This window comes from Pelodiscus sinensis, chromosome 20 (genome assembly GCF_052426305.1).
Source record: "Pelodiscus sinensis isolate ZL-2025 chromosome 20, ASM5242630v1, whole genome shotgun sequence".
NCBI classification, from domain to species: Eukaryota; Metazoa; Chordata; order Testudines; family Trionychidae; genus Pelodiscus; species Pelodiscus sinensis.
This window is the reverse complement of record NC_143071.1, coordinates 1,337,753-1,355,654: the sequence shown is the minus strand read 5'-3', so window position 1 is coordinate 1,355,654 and position 17,902 is coordinate 1,337,753. Positions and strand designations below refer to the sequence as shown.

Below are 17,902 nucleotides of genomic sequence, written 5' to 3'. Positions count from 1 at the left end.
CCGCCGGACCGGAGCCCGTAGAGACGGACCGCCCGCCGGACCGGGGCCCGTAGAGACGGACCGCCCGCCGGACCGGGGCCCGTAGAGACGGACCGCCCGCCGGACCAGAGCCCGTAGAGACGGACCGGAGCCCGTAGAGACGGACCGCCGGCCGGACCGGGGCCCGCAGAGACGGACCGGGGCCCATAGAGACGGACCGCCCGCCGGACCGGAGCCCGTAGAGACGGACCGCCCGCCGGACCGGAGCCCGTAGAGACGGACCGCCCGCCGGACCGGAGCCCGTAGAGACGGACCGCCCGCCGGACCGGAGCCCGTAGAGACGGACCGCCCGCCGGACCGGAGCCCGTAGAGACGGACCGCCCGCCGGACCGGAGTCCGTAGAGACGGACCGCCCGCCGGACCGGGGCCCGTAGAGACGGACCGCCCGCCGGACCGGGGCCCGTAGAGACGGACCGCCCGCCGGACCGGAGCCCGTAGAGACGGACCGCCCGCCGGACCGGGGCCCGTAGAGACGGACCGCCCGCCGGACCGGAGCCCGTAGAGACGGACCGCCCGCCGGACCGGAGCCCGTAGAGACGGACCGCCCGCCGGACCGGGGCCCGCAGAGACGGACCGCCCGCCGGACCGGGGCCCGCAGAGACGGACCGGGGCCCATAGAGACGGACCGCCCGCCGGACCGGAGCCCGTAGAGACGGACCGCCCGCCGGACCGGAGCCCGTAGAGACGGACCGCCCGCCGGACCGGGGCCCGTAGAGACGGACCGCCCGCCGGACCGGAGCCCGTAGAGACGGACCGCCCGCCGGACCGGGGCCCGTAGAGACGGACCGCCCGCCGGACCGGAGCCCGTAGAGACGGACCGCCCGCCGGACCGGAGCCCGTAGAGACGGACCGCCCGCCGGACCGGGGCCCGCAGAGACGGACCGCCCGCCGGACCGGGGCCCGCAGAGACGGACCGGGGCCCATAGAGACGGACCGCCCGCCGGACCGGAGCCCGTAGAGACGGACCGCCCGCCGGACCGGAGCCCGTAGAGACGGACCGCCCGCCGGACCGGAGCCCGTAGAGACGGACCGCCCGCCGGACCGGAGCCCGTAGAGACGGACCGCCCGCCGGACCGGAGCCCGTAGAGACGGACCGCCCGCCGGACCGGGGCCCGTAGAGACGGACCGCCCGCCGGACCGGAGCCCGTAGAGACGGACCGCCCGCCGGACCGGGGCCCGTAGAGACGGACCGCCCGCCGGACCGGAGCCCGTAGAGACGGACCGCCCGCCGGACCGGGGCCCGTAGAGACGGACCGCCCGCCGGACCGGAGCCCGTAGAGACGGACCGCCCGCCGGACCGGAGCCCGTAGAGACGGACCGCCCGCCGGACCGGAGCCCGTAGAGACGGACCGCCCGCCGGACCGGGGCCCGTAGAGACGGACCGCCCGCCGGACCGGAGCCCGCAGAGATGGACCGGAGCCCGTAGAGACGGACGGCCCGCCGGACCGGAGCCCGTAGAGACGGACCGCCCGCCGGACCGGGGCCCGTAGAGACGGACCGCCCGCCGGACCGGAGCCCGCAGAGATGGACCGGAGCCCGCAGAGACGGACCGCCCGCCAGACCGGAGCCCGTAGAGACCGACCGCCCGCCAGACCGGAGCCCGTAGAGACCGACCGCCCGCCAGACCGGAGCCCGTAGAGACGGACCGCCCGCGGGATTGTGGGCTGCAGCTTCCGTCCTGCTCCCAGCATGTCGAAATTCAGGCTCTTGTAATCACGTTCAAAATCACCTGAAACGGTAAGAACCAGGCCTCCTGGGCTGGGCTTTGCTTGCGGCCACGCGGTGCCCACGAGAGGGGAGGCAGGTCGCCCACCTCGCCTGGCCTTTGCCCCTTGGCCAGCTTTGCCTAGTGGCACAGCCAGGTGGCACCTGCTCGAGGAGGCAGCCTCCCCCGCCACGCCGGACCCCACCCCGAGCCAAGCCTGCAAGAGCTCTGCTCGCCAGGGCCCACGGGGAGCCCACCTAGCCCCTACCTGAGTCAGGATGTAGCTCCCCTGGGACAGCTTCTCAATGACGTCAAAGTGATCCGTGTCGGCGATGTCCAGCAAGGAGACTGTCCAGCCAGCTGAGCGCAAGGCCTGGCGGGAAGGGAGAGCAGCGCCCAGGTCAGGAGAGAGGCCGGGTACCTCAGGGACGAGATGGGAGGGAACAGCGGCCCTGCCGCAGCTCCCCACTGGAGCACATGCCACCAGCCGGCCCATCAGCCCACGTCCCCTCCCGCCATCGCCCCCGGGAGCGCTCCGTGCCAGATCCCTGGCTGCGGGGGAGGTGCTCTCGCTAGACGCCTGCACCCCCAGGTCGCTAGGATGAGCCCTCCCTTGGATGGGGCGCCCGGGCCGGGCCGTGGGTCTGGACCGTTGCCCCAGAGGGGGCCGCACCTGGAAGTACTCGCGGGACTGCCGGTGGAACTCTGGCGAGTCGTGCTGGGCCACCGCGACCAGCACCTCGCAGGCCGTCCCGGCAGGCGGCGCCGTCACGCGCAGGATGGGGCTGTGAGTCCAGGCAGCCTCCCTGGGGAGGACACGGAGCCACAGCAGAGCAGTCAGAGCCGGGGGCAGCACGCAGAGCCTGTCACTCCGCCATGCATGCGGGGGCCGGGGGAGCCCATGTCATGTGCACACTGCACCCCACAGGCCTGTACTGAATGGGGGGGACGCACACCAGGGGCAGGGGCAGGAGCCCGTCCCACACGTGCCCAGGTGCGTGTCCATGGACTGCAGGCGCCCTGCAGGGGGGAGAAGGGAGTGGGGCAGGGGGCACAGGGCCAAGGGGCGTGTTCTGGGTCCCACGCGCTCACCGGCTCATCCGGAGCGGGCTGTTCACGTAGGTGTGCGTGATGGGCTCCAGGTCGTACACTCCACTCACCAGAAAAGCTCCTAGAAAATCACCCCCCCACCTGTGTGAGGGCCCCTGGCTCAGAGCAGCCCTGCCCTGCTCCCCGCCCGGTCCCTTGCCACGGGCCCAGCCACGGCTCAGCGCAGGCCAGACACCTCCCCGCACTCAGACCCTTTCCTGTGACCGGTGTCGGCTCCCGGGTGGCTGCAGGCTCACACACCCAGGAAGCTGCTGGGGGCAGGCAGTGACTCTAGTACACGCTGGCGAGACAGAGCCTGGCTCAGCGGGGCCCTGGCTGCTCGGAGCTACGGCCCCACAAGGAACAGTAACGAAGAGCCCGGGCAACGGAGCCTTCGGGACCGGACCCTCTGCACTCTCACGTCTCGGCAGCCTGAGCCACGTGGCTGGAGTGGGAAGGGGAGCGGGAGGCCCTGGCTCAGCGAGCCAAGCAAATACGCCAACCCTGCTTTCTGGGCAGGCAGGCCAGGAGAGCGGGGGAACCAGGGGCTACCTCTTATGTCCGGGGAGACTCCATACTCCCCCCAGTCGGTCGAGAGCACCATGGCCGCCAGGTGCGCCCCGGCTGAGTGACCGCACAGGAAAACTCCGCTGGACGGGAGCAGAGGAGACAAGCGGTGAGCAGGCGGGGAGGGGCCGGGGGCTCCGCACTGGAACTGAGGAATTCTGCCCAGCACGAAGGCGGCAGCACTCCCAGCAGTGGGTCAGTCACGCATGACAGCCCCTCACGCCCGTAGGACCCCGCCGCGCCCGGGCCCATCCCACGCCCACAGGACCCCGCCACGCCCGAGTCCATCCTGCCACGCACAGGATCCATCCCGCCACGTGCGGGTCCATCCCACCTCGCCCGGGTCCATCCCGCGTCCACAGGACCCCGCCACGCCCGAGTCCATCCTGCCACGCCCAGGATCCATCCCGCGCCCACAGGACCCCGCCACGCCCGAGTCCATCCTGCCACGCCCAGGATCCATCCCGCGCCCACAGGACCCCGCCACGCCCGAGTCCATCCTGCCACGCACAGGATCCATCCCGCCACGTGCGGGTCCATCCCACCTCGCCCGGGTCCATCCCGCGTCCACAGGACCCCGCCACGCCCGAGTCCATCCTGCCACGCCCAGGATCCATCCCGCGCCCACAGGACCCCGCCACGCCCGAGTCCATCCTGCCACGCCCAGGATCCATCCCGCGCCCACAGGACCCCGCCACGCCCGAGTCCATCCTGCCACGCCCAGGATCCATCCCGCCACGCGCGGGTCCATCCCACCTCGCCCGGGTCCATCCCGCGTCCACAGGACCCCGCCACGCCCGAGTCCATCCTGCCACGCCCAGGATCCATCCCGCGCCCACAGGACCCCGCCACGCCCGAGTCCATCCTGCCACGCCCAGGATCCATCCCGCGCCCACAGGACCCCGCCACGCCCGAGTCCATCCTGCCACGCCCAGGATCCATCCCGCCACGCGCGGGTCCATCCCACCTCGCCCGGGTCCATCCCGCGTCCACAGGACCCCGCCACGCCCGAGTCCATCCTGCCACGCCCAGGATCCATCCCGCGCCCACAGGACCCCGCCACGCCCGAGTCCATCCTGCCACACCCAGGATCCATCCCGCGCCCACAGGACTCCGCCACGCCCGAGTCCATCCTGCCACGCCCAGGATCCATCCCGCCACGCGCGGGTCCATCCAACCTCGCCCGGGTCCATCCCGCATCCACAGGACCCCGCCACGCCCGAGTCCATCCTGCCATGCCCAGGATCCATCCCGCCACGCCCGGGTCCATCCCGCGCCCACAGGACCCCGCCACGCCCGAGTCCATCCTGCCACACCCAGGATCCATCCCGCCACGCCCGGGTCCATCCCACGTCCACAGGACCCCGCCACGCCCGAGTCCATCCTGCCACGCCCAGGATCCATCCCACCTCGCCCGGGTCCATCCCGCGCCCACAGGACCCCGCCGCGCCCGAGTCCATCCTGCCACACCCAGGATCCATCCCACCGCGCCCGGGTCCATCCCGCGCCCAGATGACTCCGCCTTGCCCGGGTCCATCCCGCACCCAGAGGACCCCGCTGCACCCGGGTCCATCCCGCGCCCAGAGGACCCCGCTGCGCCCCGGTCCATCCCGCGCCCAGAGGACCCCGCTGCGCCCCGGTCCATCCCGCGCCCAGAGGACCCCGCTGCACCCCGGTCCATCCCGCGCCCAGAGGACCCCGCTGCGCCCCGGTCCATCCCGCGCCCAGAGGACCCCGGTCCATCCCACGCCCAGAGGACCCCGCTGCCCCCCGGTCCATCCCGCGCCCAGAGGACCCCGGTCCATCCCGCGCCCAGAGGACCCCGCTGCCCCCCGGTCCATCCCGCGCCCAGAGGACCCCGCTGCACCCCGGTCCATCCCGCGCCCAGGGGACCCCGCTGCACCCCGGTCCATCCCGCGCCCAGAGGACCCCGCTGCGCCCCGGTCCATCCCGCGCCCAGAGGACCCCGGTCCATCCCGCGCCCAGAGGACCCCGCTGCGCCCCGGTCCATCCCGCACCCAGAGGACCCCGGTCCATCCCGCACCCAGAGGACCCCGGTCCATCCCGCACCCAGAGGACCCCGCTGCCCCCCGGTCCATCCCGCACCCAGAGGACCCCGGTCCATCCCGCGCCCAGAGGACCCCGCTGCACCCCGGTCCATCCCGCGCCCAGAGGACCCCGCTGCACCCCGGTCCATCCCGCGCCCAGAGGACCCCGCTGCATCCCGGTCCATCCCGCGCCCAGAGGACCCCGGTCCATCCCGTGCCCAGAGGACCCCGGTCCATCCCGCGCCCAGAGGACCCCGCTGCACCCCGGTCCATCCCGCACCCAGAGGACCCCGCTGCGCCCCGGTCCATCCCGCGGCCCGTGTTGCGAGCTGCTGGCGACGGGGCGGGGCAGGCGAAGGTGGGCTGCAGACGCACTCCCCACCTGATCGCTGGATACTGCTGCACCAGGAAGGCCACACTGCGCCGCACTTGCGCCACCATCGCATCCATGCGGCCTGGGCAGAGAGCAGAGTGAGGGGCCCCAGATCTGAGCGGAGGAGAGGCTGCTCCCACAGCCGGCCCCCCCCCTTACCTTTCGGAGCCACGTCATAGCCGACTGCCGCCACGGCGACGCCCCGTGTCACTAGCGGGGGCGCTGCAAAGCCCGACACCTCCTTACTGGGGAGGGAAACAGCCCTCAGTCACCTCAGCTCCCACCAGGCGGCCGAGCAGCCCCAGGGCCCGCCAGCCACGGGGGGGCTCCCAGGGCAGGGGTGGTCTGCCTGGAGGCCCTGCAGCACCCAGCCCAGGCAGAGCTACCCTCCTAGCCCCATCCACAGCTCCCAGAACGGGACTTGCCTCACCTTAAAAACTGCCAGTAGCCCCCGTGGATGTACAGGAGGAGCGGGAAGGCTGCAAGGAACAACACAGGGTGACCTGGCAGGCCAGGGATACCTGGCTCCCTACACTGCCCCTCCCTTGCTCCCCCCCCCGCCGCCCATTTACCTCCGGAGGGTTCCGTGGGTAAGTACATGTCCAGTTTCTCCCCATCACTGTCCCCGTAAGGGACGTGCAGCCGGGTCTGCAGAGTGTCCTGGGCCCTCCTGGTGCCTGTGAGGGAACGGACAAGCCACGTCCACTGGCCTCTCTGGGGTGCAGCAGGAGAGCAGCCCCCTCGCCCCTGCCTGGCTCCCAGACTCTGTCTCTCGGCCTGTCCCTGGGCAGCTCCCTGGCACCACGTCCCTCCGCGCCCAAGCCCTGCAAACCCCCCCGCTTCCGGGGGACCACAAGGGAGTTAGCAATTTACAGAGAACACCCAGCCCCCCTGTTCGGGTGGCCTGGTGGGTCCTGCCGGGGGGTCGCTGACCGGTAGCTCCTTGGGCTTGGGGCTCTGTTTGGATCTGTGTTTCCCGCGTCAGCAGGCAGCGCGGGGCCACGGCTGGGACCAGATACTCACTAGCATCGGCCAGTGCAGCATCCCCAGCTCTGTGCAGCAATGTCCCATCTGCCTCCATTTCTCACCCCGGGGAGCTAGTCCCTTGGCAGAACGGTCTGCCTGCCAGCCCTTTACCTTCCGCCAGCTCCCTGACGTGGGCCTCTATCACAGCGTCCTTCTCCATGCGGTGGGACCAGCGGCTTGGGGAATACTGCCTGTCCAGCTCCTGCAGGGAACACACCCCAGCCAGCTCGTTTCACCTCTTGCCTCCAAGGGTGTCTGGCTCCACAAAGCTGCCGCGAGGGAGGGACAGGACCAGGCAGAGAAAAGGCCAAGAGCGTGTCCCGGCATTACAGATCTCCAGCCACCAGTGCTGTGTGATGTGAGCCTGTGCACCAGTACTCAGGCTGGAACAGCAGGGGACTGGGTGGGGGAGAGGCGCACGGGTAGACAGCCCAGGGCTGGGACTCAATCAGAAAGGGGCCTCGAGGTGTCTTCACGTCATCCCCAAGCACCGTCTAGAGCCTAGACCATCCCTGGCAGGTGTGTCCAACCTGCTCTGAAATATCCACAAGCCCCCGAGCCACTTACCCCAGTGTTTAACCCCCCTGGCAGGCAGGAAGCGTTTCCTAATGGCCAACCTCAGCCTCCCTTGCTGCAGTTTAAGTCTATTGCTGCTTGTCCTGTCCTCAGAGACCAAGGGGAACAATTTTTCTCCCTCCTCCTTGTAACACCCTTTTAGATACTTGAAAACTGCCGTCACGTCCCCTCTCGGTCTTCTCCTTTCCAAACTAAACAAGCCCAGTTCTTTCAGCCTTCCCTCCTAGCTCATGTTCTCCAGACCTTTCATCATTCTTGCTCTTCTCTGGACCTTCTCCAATTTCTCCACATCTTTCCTGAAATGCGGTGCCCAGAGCTGGACACAATACTCCAGTTGTCGCCTAATCAGGGCAGAGTAGAGCGGAAGAATGACTCCTCGTGTCTTGCTCACAACACTCAGGGGCTGTTTCTAGACTGGCAAGTTTTTCCACAAAATCAGATGATTTTGCGGAAAAACTTGCCAGCTGTCTACACTGGTCGCTTGAATTTCCGCAAGAGCACTGACGCTCTCATGTAAGATCTCATGTAAGATCGTCAGTGTTCTTGCAGAAATACTGTGCTGCTCCCGTTCGGGCAAAAGCCCTCTTGTGCAAATCATTTGTGCAAGAGGGCCAGTGTAAAGAGCACAGGACTGTTTTCCGCAAAAAAGCCCCGATTGCGAAAATGGCGATTGGGGCTTTTTTGCAGAAAACCGCGTCTAGATTGGCCACGGACGCTTTTCCGCAGAAAGTGCATCCTGCCAACCAAGATGTGCTTTTCCGAAAATGCTTTTAACGGAAAACTTTTCCCTTAAAAACATTTTTGGAAAATCCTGCCAGTGTAGACGTAGCCCTGTTGACTCAGCCCAGAATCATGTTTGCTTTTTTTGCAACAGTGTCACACTGTTGACTCATATTTAGCTTGTGGTCCACTCTGACCCCTGGACGCCTTTCAGCAGGGCTCCCTCCTAGATGGTCGCTGCCCATCGTGTGTGTGACACGGATTGTTCCTCCCTAAGTGGAGCACTTTGCATGTGTCCTTATTGAACTTCACCCTGTTCCCCTCAGCCCATTTCTCCAGTTTGTCCAGATCATTTTGAATTCTGACCCATCCTCCAAAGCACTCACAACCCCTCCCAGCCTGGGATCATCTGCAAACTTAATAATCCCGCTCTCTGCCACTTTCTAAATCATTGAGGAAGATACTGAGCAGAACCGGACCCGCCACTGATCCCTGCCGAACTCTTCTTGATCTGCCCTCCAGCATGGCAGGAAGGGTCCTGGAACAGCTGGTTATAAACCCCAGTGGTGTCAGCCCCGAAGAAAATAACCCTGGAATGAATCAGTTTCACAGCATTGCCCAAGAGGCTTTTTCTCCTGCAAGGAGGGGCCCTGTAGACAGCTCCTTGGGACAAGAGCCTCTTCCGCAAAATGGTGGCTAATTAGGTATGCAAATGAGGCTCCGGAGATATTCCACCTTAGTCTCATTTGCATACTTCTGGCGCAGGATCGGCCCGTGTAGACCCAGCCTAAGCGAGGTCCTGAGAGCAGCTGGACGAGGACCCAGCTGCCTCCTTACCCCGCCCCCCCGGAGTACCCGAGCGGGCAGCCCCTACCTCGTCTGTCATGTCTTGCCACCGCCCCATGTCGCTGCCCCCGCCCGCCCGCACCGGCTGCGCTCGGCTCGCTGCGTGGCCAGCGCAAAGCAACCCCCTGCGGCCGCCCGCGCGCGGGGTGGGGCCGGCCCGGCCCGGCCCCATTGGCTACTCTGGGGGGGCGGAGGCGGGGGGGGCACCCTCCAGCAAAGCGCAGGAAGCGCCGCGGGCTCCCCAGCAGCAGGGCGCACAGCTGGGTCCCTCGGCCAGGCAGCGCCCCCAGCCAGGGGAGGGGTCGCATCGTCCCGTCCGCGTCCCCACTACAGCACCGGGTGCAGAAGCTCCCCCCGCCCCCGCCTGACCAGGCCTGACACCCCCCAACAGCTGCCGTGTAGACAAGAGGGGAGACCCCTGCCCCGGAGTGGCTAAGCGCCAAAATAACAAAGAGCGTGGTCACCCCAAGCTCCTGCAATCCCCGCTCCCCCCCCCGCTTCCACTTGGCTTGGATCAGCCCCCCCTGCAATCCCCGCTCCCCCCCCCGCTTCCACTTGGCTTGGATCAGCCCCCCCTGCAATCCCCGCTCCCCCCCCCCCACTTCCACTTGGCTTGGATCAGCCCCCCTGCAATCCCCGCTCCCCCCCCCGCTTCCACTTGGCTTGGATCAGCCCCCCCTGCAATCCCCGCTCCCCCCCCCCGCTTCCACTTGGCTTGGATCAGCCCCCCCTGCAATCCCCGCTCCCCCCCCCCCGCTTCCACTTGGCTTGGATCAGCCCCCCCTGCAATCCCCGCTCCCCCCCCCGCTTCCACTTGGCTTGGATCAGCCCCCCCTGCAATCCCCGCTCCCCCCCCCGCTTCCACTTGGCTTGGATCAGCCCCCCCTGCAATCCCCGCTCCCCCCCCCCCCGCTTCCACTTGGCTTGGATCAGCCCCCCCTGCAATCCCCGCTCCCCCACTTCCACTTGGCTTGGATCAGCCCCCCTGCAATCCCCGCTCCCCCCCCCCGCTTCCACTTGGCTTGGATCAGCCCCCCCTGCAATCCCCGCTCCCCCCCCCCGCTTCCACTTGGCTTGGATCAGCCCCCCTGCAATCCCCGCTCCCCCCCCCGCTTCCACTTGGCTTGGATCAGCCCCCCTGCAATCCCCGCTCCCCCCCCCCCGCTTCCACTTGGCTTGGATCAGCCCCCCTGCAATCCCCGCTCCCCCCCCCCCTCCACTTGGCTTGGATCAACCCCCCCTGCAATCCCCGCTCCCCCCCCCCCGCTTCCACTTGGCTTGGATCAACCCCCCCTGCAATCCCCGCTCCCCCCCCCCGCTTCCACTTGGCTTGGATCAACCCCCCCTGCAATCCCCGCTCCCCCCCCCCCCGCTTCCACTTGGCTTGGATCAACCCCCCCTGCAATCCCCGCTCCCCCCCCCCACTTCCACTTGGCTTGGATCAACCCCCCCTGCAATCCCCGCTCCCCCCCCCCCCCGCTTCCACTTGGCTTGGATCAGCCCCCCTGCAATCCCCGCTCCCCCCCCCCGCTTCCACTTGGCTTGGATCAGCCCCCCCTGCAATCCCCGCTCCCCCCCCCCCGCTTCCACTTGGCTTGGATCAGCCCCCCTTCAATCCCCGCTCCCCCCGCTTCCACTTGGCTTGGATCAACCCCCCCTGCAATCCCCGCTCCCCCCCTCCGCTTCCACTTGGCTTGGATCAGCCCCCCTTCAATCCCCGCTCCCCCCCGCTTCCACTTGGCTTGGATCAGCCCCCCTGCAATCCCCGCTCCCCCCCCCCCCGCTTCCACTTGGCTTGGATCAACCCCCCCTGCAATCCCCGCTCCCCCCCCCCCCCCCCACTTCCACTTGGCTTGGATCAACCCCCCCTGCAATCCCCGCTCCCCCCCCCCGCTTCCACTTGGCTTGGATCAACCCCCCCTGCAATCCCCGCTCCGCCCCCCGCTTCCACTTGGCTTGGATCAACCCCCCCTGCAATCCCCGCTCCCCCCCCCCCCCTTCCACTTGGCTTGGATCAACCCCCCTGCAATCCCCGCTCCCCCCCCCCGCTTCCACTTGGCTTGGATCAACCCCCCCTGCAATCCCCGCTCCCCCCCCCCCCGCTTCCACTTGGCTTGGATCAACCCCCCCTGCAATCCCCGCTCCCCCCCCCCTTCCACTTGGCTTGGATCAGCCCCCCTGCAATCCCCGCTCCCCCCCCCCCGCTTCCACTTGGCTTGGATCAACCCCCCCTGCAATCCCCGCTCCCCCCCCCCCCCCCGCTTCCACTTGGCTTGGATCAATCCCCCCTGCAATCCCCGCTCCCCCCCCCCTTTCATTTGGCTTGGATCAACCCCCCTGCAATCCCCGCTCCCCCCCCCCCCGCTTTCACTTGGCTTAGATCAGCCCCCCCTGCAATCCCCGCTCCCCCCCCCCGCTTCCACTTGGCTTGGATCAGCCCCCTGCAATCCCTGCTCCCCCCCCCGCTTCCATTTGGCTTGGATCAGCCCCCCCTGCAATCCCCGCTCCCCCCCCCCGCTTTCATTTGGCTTGGATCAGCCCCCCTGCAATCCCCGCTCCCCCCCCCCGCTTCCACTTCGCTTGGATCAGCCCCCCCTGCAATCCCCGCTCCCCCCCCCCGCTTCCACTTGGCTTGGATCAGCCCCCCCTGCAATCCCCGCTCCCCCCCCCCCCGCTTCCACTTGGCTTGGATCAGCCCCCTGCAACCCCCGCTCCCCCCCCGCTTCCACTTGGCTTGGATCAACCCCCCCTGCAATCCCCGCTCCCCCCCCCCCCCCGCTTCCACTTGGCTTGGATCAGCCCCCTGCAATCCCCGCTCCCCCCCCCCGCTTCCACTTGGCTTGGATCAGCCCCCCCTGCAATCCCCGCTCCCCCCCCCCCCGCTTCCACTTGGCTTGGATCAGCCCCCCCTGCAATCCCCGCTCCCCTCCCCCCGCTTCCACTTGGCTTGGATCAGCCCCCCCTGCAATCCCCGCTCCCCCCCGCTTCCACTTGGCTTGGATCAGCCCCCCTGCAATCCCCGCTCCCCCCCCCCCGCTTCCACTTGGCTTGGATCAACCCCCCTGCAATCCCCGCTCCCCCCCCCCGCTTCCACTTGGCTTGGATCAACCCCCCTCCAATCCCCGCTCCCCCCCCCCCGCTTCCACTTGGCTTGGATCAACCCCCCCTGCAATCCCCGCTCCCCCCCCGCTTTCATTTGGCTTGGACCAACCCCCCCCCCCTGCAATCCCGCCACGGTCTCGCCCCTCTGCACCCGCCCCGCGGCTGCGCGGCTCGGGGCGGGGCGGGGCGAACGCGCTGCGGGCCGGGGGGCCCTGGGCGATGGGGGGGGCAGTGACCCCGTGACCGCCCCGCCCCGCATCCGCGGACGTTTCCCGCCAGGCCGCTGATTGGTGGCCCGGGGCGCGCGCGGGACTGGCCCGCTGCTGATTGGCCGGCGCCGCTGGAGGAGCCGAGGCGCGCGGGCCCCTGCGCAGCAGCAGCGGGATGAGCCACCTGAGCGCGCCCGGGCCCGGCTCCCCCGCCAAGGCGCGTGGGCAGATCCAGGTGCGGGGGGGCCCGGGGGGGGTTCGGGATGCCGGGTTCGGGGGGGGCGCAGGCCCGGGGGGGGGTTCGGGATGCCGGGTTCGGGGGGGCGCAGGCCCGGGGGGGGGGGTTCGGGATGCCGGGTTCGGGGGGCGCAGGCCCGGGGGGGGGGGTTCAGGGGGGGCGCAGGCCCGGGGGGGGGTTCGGGATGCCGGGGTTCGGGGGGGCGGGCCCGGAGGGGGTTCGGGATGCCGGGGTTCGGGGGGTGCAGGCCCGGGGGGGGTTCGGGATGCTGGGGTTCAGGGGGGTGCAGGCCCGGGGGGGTTCGGGATGCCGGGGTTCGGGGGGGGGCGCAGGCCCGGGGGGGGGGGTTCAGGGGGGGCGCAGGCCCGGGGGGGGGTTCGGGATGCCGGGGTTCGGGGGGGCGGGCCCGGAGGGGGTTCGGGATGCCGGGGTTCGGGGGGGGTGCAGGCCCGGGGGGGGGGTTCGGGATGCTGGGGTTCAGGGGGGTGCAGGCCCGGGGGGGTTCGGGATGCCGGGGTTCGGGGGGGCGCAGGCCCGGGGGGGTTCTGGATGCCGGGGTTCGGGGGGGGCGCAGGCCCCCGCTGCCTCCTGCTGGGATGCCCGGGGGGGGGGGGGTTCGGGATGCCGGGGTTCGGGGGGGGGCGCAGGCCCAGGGGGGGTTCGGGATGCCGGGGTTCGGGGGGGGCGCGGGCCCGGGGGGGTTCGGGATGCCGGGGTTCGGGGGGGCGCAGGCCCGGGGGGGTTCTGGATGCCGGGGTTCGGGGGGGGGGCGCAGGCCCCCGCTGCCTCCTGCTGGGATGCCCGGGGGGGGGGGTTCGGGATGCCGGGGTTCGGGGGGGGGGGGGGCAGGCCCAGGGGGGGTTCGGGATGCCGGGGTTCGGGGGGGCGCAGGCCTGGGGTTGGCGTTCGGATGCTGGGGTTTGGGGGGGCGGGCCCGGGGGGGGTTCGGGATGCCGGGGTTCGGGGGGGGTTCGGGATGCCGGGGTTCGGGGGGGGCGCAGGCCCGGGGGGGGGGGGGGGTTCGGGATGCCGGGGTTCGGGGGGGCGCAGGCCCGGGGGGGTTCGGGATGCCGGGGTTCAGGGGGCAGGCCCGGGGGGGGTTCGGGATGCCGGGGTTCAGGGGGGGCAGGCCCGGGGGGGGTTCGGGATGCCAGGGTTCAGGGGGGGCAGGCCCGGGGGGGGTTCGGGATGCCGGGGTTCGGGGGGGCGCAGGCCCGGGGGTGGCGTTCGGATGCTGGGGTTCGGGGGGGGCTCACTCAGCCCCGGTCTCAGGTCGTTTCCTGTCTCCCCAGGTGATTTTCGGGCCCATGTTCTCCGGGAAGAGGTAGGGGCTGCGGGGTTCTCGCTGGGGGGGTCCCTCGTCGAGTCTCTGGGGGTGGGTCGCGCTGCCCGAGGCTGGGCTGGGGCCCCGGGGCAGGGGCTGGCGCTCAAGCTGCTTTGCTGGGCGTCCGTGCCTAGATCAGCCGCTAGCGGAGCCACAAAGGGCCCTTCGTGCTGCTCACCTGCCTCCCCAGGTCCCTGCTCCCATCACAGGACTGCCAGCTGGCCTCTGTGTCCTTGGTAGGCCTGCCCCCGCTGCGCTGCCTCCTGCTGGGATGCTGCTTTGCATTGGGGGAATCCTTGGCGGTAATAGCCATTCCTGCCCCTGTGCTAGCCTCATGCTGGGGCTGATTGTCTTGTAGCACGGAGCTGCTGCGCCGGGTCCGCAGATTCCAGATTGCACAGTACAAATGCCTTTTGATAAAGTACGCCAAGGACACGCGCTACGGCACCAATGGGGTCTCCACACACGACAGGTGAGCTCATCCCAGTATCGGGGCGGGTAACTATAGAGAACTCTGCTTACAGTTCACCAGGCCTGCCTTCAGTGGTGCTTGTCTAGGCACTTGGCAGCCCTTCGGCCCTCCACATGCTGCTTTCAGGAGGGGTGTTCTTTACAGCTAGCTGACCCGCAGCTGCAGCAAGTGTAAGTGGCACAGGGTTAGGCCCCTCAGAACAGCTTGAACCCCTTGTGACGTAGTGGGGGTACTTGCTGGGCTGTGGTGACCCCTGCTGTCTGGAGCAAGACCCAGCAGGGAAAACCTCACTCTGCAAAGGTAATGCCAAACTTGTTGAACCAGACACCCCCCATGGAGAGGAACAAAGGAAGGTGGATGCTGCCCTGGCTGCGGGGCAGGGCTGGAAGAGGGTTAGTGAGTTGTTGGCTGGAAGCATGGAGGAGACAGCCTAGGGAAAGGGACTGGAGTTTAGGGGCCCAGTCTCCCCCATCTCAAGGGGGCCTGAGGCATCCTAGCCCAGCTCTGTGACCAGATTACATCTGTGCTGTGCTGTATCCTGGAGAGGCAATAAACAACCTCCATTACACCAGCTGGTGCAGTCTGTTTGTGCCATTTCGGGGTGCAGGAGACAGGGGAACCCCATCGCGCCGTCACACCCTTGTTTTTTCATAGCTCCTTCCTATGTAGAACCACTCTTGCCAGCTGCCCATTCCTCTTTGCAGGAATACCATGGAGGCTCTGTCAGCCTGCTGCCTCAAAGATGTGCACCAGGAGGCGCTTGGGTCAGCTGTAATTGGTATTGATGAGGGGCAGTTTGTAAGTTCTCCATATCCCTGTCTGCTATTGTTTCCTGTTCAATAACCTTGGAGGGGTTGATGCTCATAGGATGGGAAATGCAAAGAAAAATCTTAGACGCTACATGTTAAGGGGTCAAATAGTCTTGTGTGGAGCTCTTGTCGTCCCACCATATCTGTGTGACCTAGTGTCATCCCTTACAGCACTTGCTATGGGGCCATGCTTAGTCTGAACCCATGGTGTAGCCAGAAGGGCCCACTTGGGTGGGCCCCGACCCCAGGTTGCTGGGCAATGATGGGGGTGGGGATTAAGCCCTGACTAGAGTGTCTGGCGGGGCAGAGAGGTGAGCCTAGATGCCACGTAAGTGGGCCATGGCCCACTCAGGGTTACTTCCCACTGCACCCCTGGTCTGAATTGGGAAGACTCCCCTTTGCTCAGGTAATGTTGCTTGCTAGCTGGGGCCCTGTCCTGCTGTGGTGGGGGAGCTTCTGAATTCAAGGCTGCCGGCAGCACTTCCTCTGAGCTGTGCTCTGTGTCCTGAAACTCCTTTTTGTGCCGGTCTAGTTCCCAGACATTGTGGAGTTTTGCGAAGCGATGGCCAATGCAGGGAAAACCGTAATCGTTGCTGCCCTTGATGGGACCTTCCAGAGGAAGGTAACTTCTCATAACAGAATAACTGGCTCCTCCTTAGTGCTCTGTTGCTGTACCAAGCTGCCTGTCTTTTTGCTGCAGGCGTTTGGGAGCATCCTCAACCTGGTCCCCTTGGCGGAGAGCGTGGTGAAGCTGAACGCTGTGTGCATGGAGTGTTACCGGGAAGCTTCATACACCAAGAGGCTGGGAGCTGAGAGGGAGGTAAGAATCTAGGCGAAATGATCTGCCCATCGTATGTACGCTCAGGAGGAAGGAGCATCCCCTTCTACCCTTCTCTCTCCTGCCAGGTTGAAGTCATTGGAGGGTCAGACAAGTATCACTCTGTCTGTCGCGTCTGCTACTTCAGGAAGCGACCTCAGCAGGCTGGACTGGACACGAAGGAGAACCTGCCTGTGGGGCCCAAACAGCTGGATGTCAGAGCCTCCCGGAAGGTCCTGGCTTCTTTACAGATGCAGTTTAGCTCCACAAACTGAGCAGGGGCAGCTAGAGACTGCAGCTGTGGCCCTTCCTTAGGGCTCGCTTCCCCTGTGTTCAGCCCAGAGCTGTCTCGGGGCTTCGCTTGTGCACGCTGAGCTACAAAGAACCAGGCAAGCCTCCCTGGAAAAGGGATGAGGGGAGAACAATGACAAACAGGAATCGGGCAAGTCCTTTGCCAAGGAACCTGGGCAAGAAACTGGGGGCAGCCAGACTTGCAATGTTATAGACCCTGTTCCTAACGAGCTTATGGATCTGGATGCCCCGTCTCTAGGTGCCTGTGGGTCCAGAGGACCCAATTGCTTTAGCCTCTTCATTTTACTGCCTTGTACTCCATGTAAGGTGAAGGGCCTTAGTCCTCCTATCAGTGCATGCCAGCCCTTAGCCTCCCTCCTGAGTCCCCATTTTCCCCCACGATACTTATGCAGCTCATGAATTTCCCTTGCCCGTTCCACTTCAGTGACTGCCCAATTTGAGGCCTTTTCTCATTTAAATTTGCTCAGTGACAATGCAGAGTTGGCCTAAATCAAGGCTTTCCTATTCCAAGGGTCCCCTTCTGCCCCCTGTTCCCAGCAGTGAAGGGGGCCTTGGTGTGTTGCGTTTTTAGGGTGAAGTGGAGGTTCTGTTTTTAGTTTGTGCTACAGCTGTGAGGCTCTGCCCCTCCCTGAGCACCCCCCATGAGGGAACAGACTGGATGCCACCGTGACTGGAGGGTGATCAAGCTTTTAAGAGGCTCGCCTGAGGTGAGGTGCAGCTGGGGCTGCTGTTAAAGGGCAGTAGCTGCGTCAGTGGAGCCCAGATCTGTCACTATGCACAGCTGCTCCCTGCACTCTCTCCTTGGGGCAGACAGCTGTCCAAGGCCCTGGGGCCTCACCAGAAGGGCGTGCAGGCGGGGCTCTGAGGAGCATTGCATGTCCCACCCTTGTCGAGTGACCCTGTGACTTGCCCTATGGCGCTGCTGTCCCAAGAACTGGCTGCGTAAGTGAGGGCCTCCCTCCAACATGGACCTGAGCGCGCCTGTCTGCTTCCACTCTTATCTGCATTTCTTCCGGTGTCCTTAGCAAAGCTCTCTCCCCTTTCTCTCTAGGGCTTGGTCTCTCCCACTGCTGCCTCATGCCCATGGCAGCTGGCTGGCTGAAGCCCCTGGCCACTACGTAGCAAGCATTTTGTAGTCCCTGGCCACGAGCACAGACCTTCCCTTCCCTGGAGAAAGCAACTGGCACCACCCTGCCTTGTCACCTGGGCTTACGCTCACCGTGCCCGGCTTGCTGCTTTGGGAGGGACTGAGCCCTGACTCAGGGAGGCTTACCGTGCTCCAGGCTGCACCATTAGCAGAGGGGGCTCATTGCTTAGTGCTGGGTCTAACTGCAGGGGGAACCTTTACAATGAAATGAAATGTAATGAAACTCAGTGTGCCATGCATCAATGCCCATGGGCACGGTGTTCTTGCTGAGGCTGGGGTGGTGCTCCTGGTCCTGGTCCTGTACTGACCCAGGGCCTGTGCTGGAAGTGTCATGTCATACAGCTTAGTTAGGGGAGCTGCCTGCAGGCTCTCCAACTCCACCGCCCTTGCAGCCATGGGGTCAGTGGTGCTGTGCTAAAAATAGGCATGTGCAATGATTACACAGTGCTTGGCTCAGATCAGCTTGCTCTAGGCAGAATGCTG

General features: G+C 67.0%; 2 protein-coding genes across 6 annotated transcripts; one reads left to right on the top strand and one right to left on the bottom strand.

The window, feature by feature from the left end:
- Positions 1–1,362: 1,362 nt before the first annotated feature.
- Positions 1,363–9,143, bottom strand: AFMID (arylformamidase). Of its 5 annotated transcripts, XM_075904158.2 has the most exons (11): positions 9,018–9,143; positions 6,959–7,049; positions 6,394–6,498; positions 6,252–6,300; positions 5,981–6,066; positions 5,831–5,903; positions 3,386–3,483; positions 2,837–2,915; positions 2,418–2,550; positions 2,013–2,117; positions 1,376–1,768 (listed from the first exon to the last, which is right to left on the bottom strand). In XM_075904158.2, exons 1-11 carry the CDS (start codon positions 9,045–9,047, stop codon positions 1,739–1,741), a joined length of 879 nt encoding a protein of 292 aa, XP_075760273.2. In that variant the 5' UTR covers positions 9,048–9,143; the 3' UTR covers positions 1,376–1,738. The 5 variants fall into 5 exon arrangements, with proteins under 5 accessions (XP_075760274.2, XP_075760276.2, XP_089627983.1 ...); XM_075904159.2 differs by lacking the exon at positions 6,394–6,498 and having other exon boundaries at positions 1,363–1,768; XM_075904161.2 differs by lacking the exon at positions 2,418–2,550 and having other exon boundaries at positions 1,365–1,768.
- A 3,237-nt stretch (positions 9,144–12,380) lies between these two features.
- On the top strand, positions 12,381–17,646 carry TK1 (thymidine kinase 1). The gene is made up of 7 exons (XM_075904168.2): positions 12,381–12,535; positions 13,831–13,862; positions 14,221–14,334; positions 15,039–15,132; positions 15,676–15,765; positions 15,844–15,963; positions 16,050–17,646. The coding sequence occupies exons 1-7, from the start codon at positions 12,476–12,478 to the stop codon at positions 16,233–16,235; spliced, it is 696 nt and encodes a 231-aa protein (XP_075760283.1). The 5' UTR covers positions 12,381–12,475; the 3' UTR covers positions 16,236–17,646.
- The last annotated feature ends 256 nt before the right edge of the window (positions 17,647–17,902 follow it).

Coding starts and splice junctions, on each gene's coding strand:
- AFMID (XM_075904158.2), bottom strand. CDS start 9,047: ATGGGGCGGTGGCAAGACATGACAGACGAG. Junction 6,301..6,393: donor ACCCACGGAACCCTCCGGAG/GTAAATGGGCGG, acceptor TGTTCCTTGCAG/CCTTCCCGCTCCTCCTGTAC. Junction 2,916..3,385: donor AGTCTCCCCGGACATAAGAG/GTAGCCCCTGGT, acceptor GTGATTTTCTAG/GAGCTTTTCTGGTGAGTGGA.
- TK1 (XM_075904168.2), top strand. CDS start 12,476: ATGAGCCACCTGAGCGCGCCCGGGCCCGGCTCCCCCGCCAAGGCGCGT. Junction 13,863..14,220: donor CCCATGTTCTCCGGGAAGAG/GTAGGGGCTGCG, acceptor ATTGTCTTGTAG/CACGGAGCTGCTGCGCCGGG. Junction 15,766..15,843: donor ATGGGACCTTCCAGAGGAAG/GTAACTTCTCAT, acceptor TTTTTGCTGCAG/GCGTTTGGGAGCATCCTCAA.